The sequence below is a fragment of the Brachionichthys hirsutus genome, chromosome 8, assembly GCF_040956055.1.
Source record: "Brachionichthys hirsutus isolate HB-005 chromosome 8, CSIRO-AGI_Bhir_v1, whole genome shotgun sequence".
NCBI lineage: Eukaryota > Metazoa > Chordata > Actinopteri > Lophiiformes > Brachionichthyidae > Brachionichthys > Brachionichthys hirsutus.
Genome location: NC_090904.1, coordinates 3,593,361 through 3,607,134, shown reverse-complemented (window position 1 = coordinate 3,607,134; position 13,774 = coordinate 3,593,361). Strand labels below are relative to the sequence as shown.

At 42.4% G+C, this 13,774-nt stretch overlaps 1 protein-coding gene across 1 annotated transcript in view; it reads left to right on the top strand.

Annotated features, from left to right (window-relative positions):
* Positions 1-7,189: 7,189 nt before the first annotated feature.
* Positions 7,190-13,774, top strand: part of asic1b (acid-sensing (proton-gated) ion channel 1b) — an 84,403-nt gene continuing 77,818 nt past the window's right edge. Inside the window, exon 1 of the mRNA XM_068742235.1 lies at positions 7,190-7,551. Within this exon, the coding sequence (XP_068598336.1) occupies positions 7,190-7,551 (362 nt within the window). The remainder of the gene's footprint in view (positions 7,552-13,774) is intronic.

Sequence of the window (13,774 nt, the reverse complement as noted above, 5' to 3'; positions counted from 1 at the left end):
GGAAAGGGTCTGCTGGAGGGCGACAGAGGGAAGCCCTTGACACGCCACGACATTTCATCCTGTGGGTGAAACTGATTAGGCCTCATATTTTCAATTAAAATTCTTAATAGAAAAAAAATGTCAAGTTCCCAACCAAGCAATGAATAAACAGTTAGAATAAACTTAAATATATTTATTGCTAAAGTGATAGAATAAAACATGTCATATCACTGCTACACAGAAATCCAATTAACACAATCACATAGTCCAACGGCAGCTCGTGCTGCTGTTTAGTCAGACATGTTTTTATTACACTACACATTTATATCTGCCACTGGCTGCCAACATAATTATTCCCCAAGGGACAGGGAATAGAATGGCGACAATAGCTTTGTGTTCATTAGCACGGCTGTCCGTTTGAATGAGCGTCTTCTGATAACTTGTTAATTGAAAGACGAATGTGTCGCTGCGTGAGTTTTTAAAATTCATTCAGACCATTAACATACCCCCCCCACACACCCCCACACCCAGAATATAATAAGCCATCAGAGGCTGTACAAGTCAGACGAGGTGCAGTGAGGCTTCAGTGTGGTGAAATCGTGCTGTTTGATGTCGGGAGACAACTTCAGTTTTCACAACACCGCCGGTCTGACAATAAGCAAACCTCAGATCTCCAAAGCTAGCGTGGATTCTGCCAATCATTTTTTTTAACCAGAGACAATTGCAAACACAAAAGAGACCAATTTCAGAGCTTCACTCACCTGTGAAATATTGCTTTCATGCATGGTTACTATTAATATCATAAGCGGAAGTTAGACGGGGAAGATTAACTTTGACCTCAGTGGCTTTGACTGATCGAAGGAGCTGAAGAGAAAATGTTCAGTGTTTGAATGGTCGCAGTGATTTCCTTACAAATGCACGTTATGAACGTCCCAAATAGGCCTTTGCAGCTGAAATATTTACATTTGTAAGCTATGTAAGCTGTGCTTGATATTCGTGTTAGGATGCCAGTGGTTTTCTCATCCTCACGTGTCTGACGTGAACTCGGCTTCTTGTGTGTGTTCCACCTCACAGAGCTAAAAATATGAGCTAAAGCTATTGATTGTGGTCAGACAGTTTGGAAGTTCAGAAACACACGAGGAGGTCCAAAATGATGACCCTAACCCACTGCATCTCTGTTGGAGTGATCTGACACTCCTCAGACCGAACCATACTTGTATCCTATTGCCGATCAATTGACATCAGGATAAGAATTCCTAAAACATTTCCAAATATGTTGTTTTTAATATACCAAATGTGATTTCCGAACAACTGACTCTGGTTTCCTGAACCAGACCCCCCCCCCCCCCCCCCTTGCTAGAGTTTGGTTTGAGTAACGACCAGCAGCCTTCGTCATTTTGCATTTCTCATAATCTCAAAGCCAGACTTTTAAATTTGAACAAAAATAAGTGTGAATTCGGTCAAAACGAGTCATTGTTAAACTCTGTGGTCGAAGTACATGCTTGCAATTTCTTTTCAATCATCTCTTCAATGAAAAGTGATAATTAGGCGCCTAGTTTGCAAAGCCCATACATGCAGCAAGCACATTAAAATGTCTCTCTCCTGATCGACAGAGCACTAATGAAATGAGACACAAAGACGAGCGAGGGAACAGGGGTCACAGTGAGGAATATTTAACAAGTTACTAATGACAAGAAGCCATGAGGATTAATTCGTCCTTAAAGTTAATTTAAATGTTCTTTTGCTCTTCTCATAGGAGTGTAATTCTGTGAGCAGGGAGCTGAGGTAGCGTTCCCATGCTGGCCATTAATGGGACCTCAGCTGTTCACTCAAAACTGCACTGCAGCAACGAGATAAAAGGTTATCCTTATACAGATTAATTCATTAATAGTGATTGAGAAAAGCAGATATAGTTTCTCATTCAACCGTGTTGCTCGAGACATCGCCAGTGAAATGGGATCTGCCAGCTGGCAGCTCCATTTGTTAAAATGTCAAAGCAGTGAATATAAAATAAGTGGAAAGTTCTTGCATTACTGGTTTCCAAAAAATGTCACGATGCCCATCTCAGATTGAGCTCCAGGCGGTAAGAGCACAAAGTTTGTGGATAATGTTTGGAACGGTTTTACTTCCCCAAGCAGATTTGTGAATGTCAGTTGAACTATAAAGACACAGACACATAACCCAACAAGTTTCTGATATCAAAAAAGAATGTGTAAAAAATAACAAATCCAAATACCACTACTAGTCACGGATCGTTGATGCTGAAGCAACAGCGGGTGTGCCTTGCATGCGAGTGAATTGCACAGGAATTGAACAGGAATGCGAGAACAGATTACAGGTCCAGGGACCCATTTTACAGTTAGTCAGTTTATAAGATCACTTGAAGGGGAAGGCCTCTTTGCTAACTGCGCCACAGAGACTCATGGTTCAGTTGGGGGGGGGGGGGGGGGTAACGAGGCTTTAAGCTGATGGCTTCCCCCCTCCTGCTGATAAAGGTGTCCTTGACTGATAAAGATCATTGCCCACTAGGGCAGAAGGCATTTGTGTACGCCGAAAGCTGCAGATCCTTGTTATTAGCTCTAACGACCATCTGTCTATGAAGACCTTGTCTGTCATCCTCTAATGACATCATCCTCTGGAGCGGTGCCAAAACAAACTCCAAAGCAGGTTAGGTGTTGCCTGGAGACAGACTCAGCAGATGAGAGTCAAGAGCTTCTTGTTCTCTCAGTGTTCCTGCGTGTCTGAGGCTAACTAAAGAGACTTGACAATGGGACCCCAGACTGTGTTCATATTCCCTGCCAGCTTGTGACACATATGTGGCCTTGGTCAAAGAAAAATCCAATCTGCATGAGGAGAGGAGAGGAGAGAACTGTTGTAGATTGACTTGTAGTCATTTTTAAGGTATTATTCTCAATTTTAGCAATGTTTTAATAAAGCGGATTTCCATTTCCAATTGATGGCAATGATTTTGTCGCCTGAACCAAGGTCTGTCACTAACTCTGGGAGAATGATGGAGAAAGAAACATGGCATTTAATTTGATAGCAGACATAAAACAGGAATGACACCGACTACATTACGGTTGCTGTTATCGCATGTGTTAAGAAGAGGTGACTCTTTTTTTGTCTGAGCATGGCGGAGGCGTGACTTGCAGTTTTCCAATCACCAAGCCTCAAAGATCCTCAAAGCTGCTACGACACACTGAAGGGATCCTTGAGATGCTCCACCAGTCTATCCTATATCCTAGAACTAGAGTCCGGCAGCAGCCGGTCATGGCTGGTTATGTCTGGCTACACCACCCTACTTCATGGTCCATGATAAATGCAGCAATCTATTCTCTACCCCGTTAGCTCTACGCTTCAAAAATATCATGTCGAAAATGCCTTGCATCTCACAACGGTGGCTTCTTTTGGTTCTAGCAGCATTTCAGGGTGTACTTGTCCTTTAATGTGGCAGCGCAGACTAAGCTGGTACAACCCCAAACCCCAGCATCTTGACTCTGACACAGTTGTGTTCCAGGTTTTAGCATGTAAATGTATTCAACAAAAGTTCACCATTCGGTTGATTTTATGATGTGTTGCATGCAGAAATTGTAAAAGCATCCATCTTCGTTAAGAGATGGGCTTTAAAGCACACACTGGTGAGAACAGCACCGTTCTGACCAAATACTTCACAAATTAAAACACAATGCTAAGACTCTTTTAGGAGGAATCATTGTGCATTACCTTTTACTTCACAATCTGCAGAATTAAGTAAAGATGTTCCTGCATTCATGGAACCCCAGAGTTGCTGCCAGTACATCTGAGGTTTCTTTTCAATTTTTATGCTTTCAAAAGGCCATTTGTAAGATAAAGAGACTTTTATAGAGTCAAGTATGGAGATGTATTCATAAAACAGCATGCATGAATGTTCACTGAAAAATAAGAGAGGTCTATTTATTCAGGTGTCTCTGAGGAGCATTCTGCTGTCATTGGAATGATATTCTGGAAGTGTTGTGCTAAAAGCAGAGACCCATGACTGCAGATCAACTTGTGTTTATGTGCGTAAGCAATTTAATATCTACTGTAATACCAACCCCGTGTGTGTCACTGGTGTATAATGTCTACTCAGAAGTCACATTGCCTCACTGGAACATGGCTGTTGATCAGTATAAGATGCCTCATTGTCACAGTCAATACTGTAGCAAATGGCAATTATGGCCAAATTATGAACACCTTCATGGCTGAGCTCCTTTCTCTTGTAGGCAATATGGCTTCGATGACAGATTTGGCACCGGTTTTCATGCAACACATCTGTCTTATTGCTCTTGTTTGGCACCCTCTCCCACTCTGATATATATAAATGTTTCATTCAATCGACTACAGAGACTTAGCTGAGGGTATAAACAGAGATTTCTATGAGGGAGTTGTGAGATATTCCATAAAATTGTGCATAAGTGTCCATGTACCTGTCACACCTTGAGCCTGTGCTTTTCCATGCATTAACTTCAACTGTCTTCTAGATCCTCCTCCTGCAATCAGCTCATTCCAGTCGCATGTGCTCCCAGGCTCACCTGCAGCCAATCTGTTATCAGCCCGGACACTACATACACTCAGCACACTCGGCTCAGACACAACACACTTGCCAGATTGTTGTGATTCACGCCATCATTTCCAGCACTGTATCCTGATCCTGACTCCTGATACCTGCCCTGCCTGTTTTTGATGCTGCCTGTTTGCCTGCCGCTCTTCCGATTTTTCTACTGGTTTGGACTGACTACCCAGTCTTTGACAATAAAGTTCAGTTTCTGGATTTTCCTTCTACTGTTGTGCATTTGGGTTCTCACCTGCTTTTGTCAGTGACAGTACCGTATTTTCCGGACTATATGTCGCGCTTTTTTCATAGTTTGGCTGGTCCTGCGACATACTCGGGTGCGGCTTACATATATTAATATATGAACAGTCTCACGAGATTGTTCGAGATCTGCACTTCGAGAGAAATCTTGCATCATCCGAATTTCAAGAGAAATCTCACGAGATCTGAATCACGTGATCAGTTTGTTTACCTTGTTCTTAAAGGTCTGATATGAAAAACTCACTTTTCCCATGTTTCTACACTATTCTGGTCATTATCAACCCAAAAACAGCTAAATAAACCATCCAGTCAATCATGCGTAGTTTATGTAGATCTGTAATCAAGTACAGAAATCTATCTTACTGTGACATCACAGTACGAAAACATGCACAAGATGTGGGCAGATGCATGCACATACGCGCGTGTACGCAATGAATTTTGTTTAGTTTTCGTTTTCAGAGGCTTTTCTGACAGAGCGGTTTGAGACAGAAAAGCGGGACACTGTCCTGCAGCAAAAAAAACTTTTGCTCCATTGAGCCTTCAACAGTACCTGCCATGACAAAAGTTGCATTTTCTAGCAATGCAAACAAATGTGTTGACACATACTGACACAATCATTTTGCTGCTTCAATAAGCAACTACTACTACCAAAACCATGTTCGACATTTTCTTTTAAAAGTGATATGCAGTCTTCTTGTCGTGTTGACAAAGTGCTCCCATGTTTGCACTCCAAGTGTTGATGGAGATCAGGCGTGCTGCTGTGATATAACGGGTCTATTTTGCAGCTCTTTCAAAGCACCACATTGTTCTGTTTCTGTCCCAAATGATTTTAGATGTTCGTCGTCAAGGATTTGGAGCTGCAGCTTGTTCTCTGAAACATGGATGAGTGGTTTTACTTGGACCCTGATAATCCTTCTGAGCAAAGGACAATTCACTTTTTAATTTGAAATATTTTGATATTGAATCACTTGCCTTTTCAGATTGCACCAAATTTGCCATTATATTCCCTCGTTCCCCAGAAATTATCGCTCCTTGTTTGAAATATATCAAAGTAACAATTCTCCAGATTGTGAGAATTACACGCAGATATAGAATTAAAAGCGTCTCAGTTTGCCTCCTCAAACATTGCACAGTACCGCTTTGCTACAACCCGACTTCTTACCCATTTTACAGTTGCTGTCAGTGATACTATTTCTTCATGGGTTTAAAATTGAAATAATAACTTTGGCCAGAAGAATGGAAAAGATAAAAAGATAAACCTGGTTCCTTCATAGAAGGAACTTGTGGAGGGAATGCTGGAGAAGACGTTAAATGGGGAACATCGGCGACACAATATCACGTCTTCACTGACGGTTCAACAGCAATGCTTCATGAATGCGTTGCAAAAGTGACACACGACGCTGGACTTCGTCACTCGCGTGGAATCCACCTGCCGCCCTATCCTCGCCCTCGCCTGCTCGGAGCGAGTTTAATTGATCCGGGGACAGCGCGTCGCGACCGCCTGCGGTTCTTCCCTATTAATTCGTAACGCCGAGCCTTTCGTACTGCAGTTTAATTTTCAAGCAACACACACACACATATATATATATATATATATATATATATATATTTTAAAGCAGCACCAATCAACAGCAAATCGAATGCACCTGGAATAATCCTTCCCGCATCGCTGTGGAGGCAGCTGGAAAAGGAATGGATGCGAGCGGGCGAGCGGAGGCGCACGGAGACCCTCCTACCTGACGGACCCCCCCCCCCCCCAGGACGCCTCGACAACTGCTTCTACACGCCGAAACGGGGAGAAATCAGTGGATTTTATTTTTAATTTTTTTTACATGTGTTGGAATCGCGCACGGAGAGCGCGGAGAGCCATGCTGCCTCACGCACAGAGGGAATCTACCGTCGTTTAGATTTTACAAGTCCGTTTTCCGTTGTCATCGCGGAGGTGGTTCATCAATTCGTTCACTCCTCTCCCACCCGTGATCTGTTTCTTGCACAGCCGTCCAGTGCAGGTGTTTTCCTCGTTTGATTTGTGCGTGGCAGCGGTGCAATAACTCTGGTGATAACGCAGTAAGTGCGCGAGCAGAGGACAACGTTGGCATTGGTCCGTGCGCGTGTGGGATATTTCTGATGATGGAACTGTGAGCGCAGCTCGGATAAAACGCACACATTCACACACCTGTACGCGGGTATCTCGTGGCGACGCTCTGAAACGCACCGCTGGAGCGGCTGCAAGTGACGCAACCTCCCACGAAGGCTGCATGACACATGCATGCGTGGAAGGGCGTGAATCTTCAGAGTAACCTCCTTGATCGTCTATAAAAACCAGTTTAGGAGCCAAAAAACGAGCAGTGCCCTAAAAACCCATTCCGGGGGAACACGATGGATCACAAGGCGGAGTCGGAGGAGATGGACTACAAGCAGCCGGCTCCCATAGAAGTTTTCGCCAGCAGGTCCACGCTGCACGGCATCTCGCACATGTTCACTTACGAGCGGATGTATATTAAACGCAGCCTGTGGATCTTGTTCTTCCTGGGTTCCCTTGGGGTACTGGTTATGGTGTGCGTGGACCGGGTGCAGTTCTACTTCCAGTACCCCCATGTCACCAAGCTGGATGAGGTGGCGGCTCCGAGGATGGTGTTCCCCTCCATCACCTTCTGCAACCTCAACTCCTTCCGCTTCAGCCGGGTGACGCGCAACGACCTGTACCACGCTGGGGAGCTCCTCGCCTTGCTCAACGGCAGGTGTGTGTGTGTGTGTGTGTGTGTGTGTGGTTCGCATAACCTGTGCGTAAAGCGCAGCCTGTAGCCTCCAGCGGGTCTTCCTGCTGGTGTGCATGCTATCGGAGGCAAGCCGGCAGGAGTACCGGTAAATGACTTTGTAGCCTGGAACCGCTCATTGAAACACACCAGTATGCAGAATAAAGATTCCCAGTAGACAAACTGCCTGCCTCAGATTTTGGCCTCAGGGAACACCATCTGTAAGACTGATTCCAGATGTGTCTGCAATATGAAATAGCAGTCATATAATTGAAATGTTTGGCTGCAATAGCGCATGTTTAATTCGGGCAGCATAGTTCACGACGTAACTATTAATTATTGTAATGCAATTTATTAAATATCAGTAAATCGTTACATCCACAAACTCAGTGACTGATTTCTGCCACTGAATTTTAATATGTGAAGTGTATGATTTCATTTTGGGTTTTTTTTCCACTCACTCATGGAAACAAAACCTGGGCTATGTTATTATACGGGCTTGTATGTTAACTTTCTCTTTGCACATGTGGTACTACAGATGTTGAAGGTTCTGGAGCACAAGACACATAAGTGTTTAACGAGTAGTAAACATCTCTTACCAGCGCTACAAAAAGCAACATGAAATGCCTTTTGCCTCTGGATACAAACAAGTTTTTGTATCTCTCATTTAGCATTTTGATGCAAATTTTAATTTGGCAGTGTTTTCTTCTTCTTTTTCATTGATTTATTCTTCATTGATTTCTTCCCACAGAATCCTTTGGGATTTATATTCTGGTTGGTTGTTTGAAAATGTTGCTTCATGCTTTGATGTCATCTTGCTGAATTGAACCACATAAAATGCTCATCCAACTTACTTATTCTGTCTAACCATATTTCTAAAAGAGGAAAATGTAGTTTTGTGCTGCTTTTGGAACACATCAAAAGCAAGTACCAGAAAATAGCATTTTACCCGTGCAAATGTATCTGATAATACCTGACTGTTTTGTTAAATGTAATAAATTACAACAAGTAAAATTCTCTTCTGAGAGTCTTGTTCAAGTTGGGCCAGACATAGACCTCTAGGCTTATAGATGTTGGACAAGGTCAAATCCATTCCTGCATGACAGCCATTACTACTATACACTCGACTTGTGGGTGTTGTCCTGTTGGAGCCGGTTGTCCTCTTTTCAGCTTGTCCACCTTGGCACCAACTCTTCTCAATGTATTTCTATAAATGGTCTGAAGGCATAAAAGTAGTTCTAGTTCACCGACAATGCAACTCTTGGACTGTAGAAGCTGGAAGGCTTCATCTAATTTGCAAATGCGCTGTTGCCTCACATCAAGAAGGTCACAGGTTCGAATCCGACTTGCGACCATTCTGTGGTGAGTTTGCATGTTCTCCCCGGGTCTGCGTGGGTTCACTCTGGTTTCCCCAGCTTCCTCCCACCACCAAAAACATACCAATGAGGTGAATTTATGTTTGAATGATTGTCTGTCTCTGTGTTGCCCTGCAATGAACTGGCGGCTTGTCCAGGGTGTACTCCGCTTCTCGCCTGTTGACTGCTGTGATAGGCTCCAGCCTGACCCGGTAACGGACAAAGCGGTTTAGAAGAAGAAGTTTCAAGTTGGAGATGTTGCTTCCAATAATTGGAATGTGCTAACATTTGTGGTTGCAAATTGTACGTCAAAGTCTTGTCATTGGTTAAAAGATGCAGATCTCTTTTAGGATCTTTAGACTGCTGGGATAGGCTCCAGCATGACCCGCGACCCGGTAACGGACAAAGCGGTTCAGAAGATGGATGAATTAATTAATATTATATTATATTATATTATTTTATATTATTATATATTGTATACTTTTATTGTATTGTCATATAATAGAAATATTACACTACAGTATAACACTATTGTTGTTGTAATTTACATTAAGTAATATAAAATGTTGTGATGCACGGACAGCAAAGACAAGACATGCACAACCTTTTATGGCTCTCAGTGAAAGTGATCTTGGACTGACCTTAACCTGAGGCAAATTTAGAGAAAAGATATATCAATGAAAGGTTTGTCCTATAAAGTCTGAAAGAGTTGGTTATTTAATATTGTAGTGATATTTTACATCATCACCAACTAAAACAAAAACAGCAGCCACTCTGGGGTTTATAAGATTGTATGACAATATAATGTCCAACCCTCACCTTAATCCGTTCTGATTTACTGGTAAAGCAAATTCAGAAAGATCACATTAGATCACACATCATGTGAATTTCTCGAGGGAAAAGATAATGGGAGCTTTGTTTCGAAGTGGATAATGAAACGATAATGGACAAAGTGCCACTGGTGCAGTTCAAGCAATGTGAATCACGGCACTGGATAAATGGATGAGAAGGTCTTTAAATGCCCTGCAGATGATGTGAAGAAATGTCTTTGTATACCAAAACAATACAGCACACTCATTCTCTATATTTACCGCTAGTGCAGTCTACAATTCCGATCTGCTACATCCAAGCTCATTTTAATACCATCTCAAGCACATTAGTTTGTGTATTATTTATTGTATTGATCCATGCAACTCTGCAGCCGACAGAGTACCTCCCCATGCTATCTTTGACATCTATATGCCCCCCATATTACAGGTGATACCTGACAGGAATGAAATCCTTGCTGGGGGCTACAGCTGTAGTGCTTATAGATTTTGACCTGTGCGCCTCCCATCCTGCGTGGATTTGCTTCACTAAGACGCTCCGGCTGTGATGACAGACCATTAAGATATTAGCAAAGGCCTCCACCCCTGTGATTTATTAACGCAGGTTCAGTTAAAGTGCGGTCAGAAATGAGAATTGTGTTAAAAACAGGGTACAGATTTAACGGGAGAATGACAAGCGAAAAATGGAAGCAGAATTCTCCAGGAGAAAACTGAAACCAGAGGCAATTAACTCCTATCTCGTAAGCGACATGATGAACAAGCCTTTATCCCCGTGTAATTAGCACTGTTTGCTAAGCATTGATTAACATGGCCTCATCTTCCTCATTGTTTCTTTCCTTCTTCTGTTCCATTCCAATTTTGGAGAGATGACTTTTTACTTTCTTTCCAATGCAGGGATTGATTGGGTTCAAAACAATCCGGTGACAAGCTTCTCACAATCAAGATGCACGCTCTAGGCTTTGGTAGAAAACACAAATTACATTCTGTGTGGTTTTGTTTTCGTCCCTCACAGTCTCAGGAGGATACAGCAGGTGATATCCACCCATGGAGTGAAGCCCGACTGGTTCAAACACAAGGACGTTTAGAATTGGGACGCTAGAAACGCCACCCCAACTCGCTCCTTGCTGGCATTTTCATCTTGTTAAAATAAAAAATGCATCACTTTTCCAGTATGTTTTTTATTTTTTTTGCAAGTTGTAGTCACTTTTTCACTGCAGAAATATTGTTTCAAAAGTTATTCCATGATAATTAGCAAAATAAATGTAATTTTGGAGTAGATGTAGGTCGTGCGGTGTATGCATATCTAAAGTGCTTCTGCTGGAGAAACAGTTCCACATAGTAATCAAACTTTAACCAGTATTCTGCGCTTATAAAGACAAACTCTACATTTACATAAACTATATGTTAAATGGGAAAAAAAAATTCCTATGTTTAATAGCCACATTATCTGATTCAATCAGAGATACTAATTTGAGATTGGTTTTACTTTATTATTCCCTTTGTGGTTAAATTATTTTTACACTGACTTGGCCGGAGGACGCACACACACACACACACACAGGGCCTATAGACACGCAGCCGTAGAGAGTGGTTGGGTGTTGGGGAACCATATGGCACCGTGGGAATAGTTTGGTGCTTTGCTCAAGGGCAACTTGACAGTGCCCAGGAGGTAAGCTGACGGCTCTCCAGCTATAAATACACACATCAACTGTGGTCCACGCTGGACTATAACCGGCCACCCTCTGGTTCCCATGACAAGCGTGACCGGAATTACTGACGCCCCTGGATTATTGGGATTGGACTCCAAAATTTGTTCCGTAAGGGGTCAGGAAAGGAAGCTGGTTTTAGGCTTGTGTCGTGATCGTTGACCAGAGTGACTACTGCCCCCTGGGCAATTAAGTGCCAGGCAATGTATTTTAAAGATTAATGTGATCTACTTTGGCATTTTGATTTGTTGTTTGCGGTTGAAAAGAGATTTATTTGGGTTCACATCATCTCTTTGGGGCCCTTCTTTGCAATTCTGTGGTCTTGTTTCAAGCGATATAATAACTGTTACGCTGTGATCAAACTTCTGCTACAAGGAATCATAGCAATCATTCATTTCAAGGACACTGCATAAACAGTGTGATTCCCCTCAGTATTTAAATTCTCTTATTGCTAATTGGATAATTATCTGGGATTATATCAAGCAGTGTCCCTTAATGTGTGGCACAGCCTGTGGTGTTAACGGCAACTTGAGGCAATGGGAGTATGAACTGCTGCGGAGAAACTGTTTAATGACCAACAGATATCTGAGAAGTCACATTTAGAAAGTGTTTGGAAATCGATTGGATGAAACATCTGCTTATCACACACACACACACACCTACACACACTAATCAGATAAACTACGGCAGGAGCCCGCATTCATGCAAACCAGTCGGTAAACCAAAGCTCGTTTTACAGTCTGCAGTCTTGAAAACCTCTGCAAGCCATTCGTTTCTCTTTCATTGAAGACATGCTCTCTAATTCAGGTATGACAGATGCTACTGTGTTATATAGCCGAATAAGGAGCTGCTTCTCTAGCCGCTGTCATATCTGAACCACATCAGCCACCAGCAGCTCCTCGTGGGACACACATGGGTCCAAACCGCTGCAGAACAGAAACAAGTTTGTAACTGTCAGAACTGTCAGAATGGATTCTTTTGTGGCGTCATGACCTCAAATAATCTTGAGAATTCAGCCGCCTCACAGTGTAATTTCTGTCAAAGTTCACTCCGCGTCAGTGGCTGTTATTTATTTACTCCCTTCTCCCCGCGAGGCACGGCAGGGATGCAGATGCTTCTTCATTTGTTTTAGACCCTGCAAGAAAATTAAAGTGGTCCATAATCCAATTCTGTCATCCCCGCCCCTACATAGCGAATTTGCAGCGATTGCTTTAGGGACCCGTGGCAGGACAATATTAAAAATCTTTCCATATTATTGTGATTGTGAACGCTTCAGCTAAAGTCTCCTGACTCGGGGATCTGAGCGCGGCGTCTTAAGTGCTCCCCTGGCAGCCTTGTGTTGCTTATGAGACAGAGGCTGAGGATGCAATTCAATTAAGTTCAGAATAGTCCACAACATGCTGCATCATCTTATAACAATAAGAGCGAGACAGTGTTTTGATGTAGTCCCAGTATGGGTCAGAGTACTGAATGAGTTTTTGAGCTCTGCTTTTTACCAGTCAGTAATTGTTCTGTGTCTTTTGACCATTCCCAGGCCCCCAGCTGAGCTTTTCATTTAAACCTGCTGTGATTAACTCACTGCAGTTACTGTTGCATCCTTTCACGCGTTTAGCAGATTAGGTTTGTTTAGCACCCTGAATTTATAGTGTCATAACAAAGTAAGCTTTACGAGGTATCCAATCTTTGGCAGTAAACGTCGCAGCATATGATACTTACTGGCAGTTTAGGGTTCAGGTGTAATTCCTGCAAAGCAAACAGGTTATTAATTTTTGAGGTTTATCAAGAAACTGACAATGGCATGAATGTTTTAAAAAAAACAACTTTTTTTAGAAATCCAACTATGGTGATGCCATTACCTGTTCTACTCTGCCTCCCATTGTCTTGGGAGCACAGTTGTGTAGTGTGTCGCTCTGTTTTGTGATATTTTACTCACGTATTTGTGTTTAGTTCTGTTTATTACCATGTTGATTTATTAATGTAACTTTAATCAGAGTGAGATGAATGAACATGCACAACAACACATTGTCTGTAGAAGGAGAAATTTGATTTTTCTCCATTTATTCAGCATGCAAACATTTAATTATTTCATCATGACTGAGGACGGAGCTACTAAAGGTTCATCTATATTTGTTTATGCTTGCCAGGCCATATCATAATTGCATTAATGAATAATATTATTTCTCAAATATGCACAGGTCTCGTGTTTCGTGAGGCTTTCAATGAGCTCTGAGAATCTTTCCTATGCACTAACTTTAACTCTACCTCCAACATGGAGCGTGGCGGATCAGAGGAGCAGTGAGAGAAACTGTCCTCATTTCAT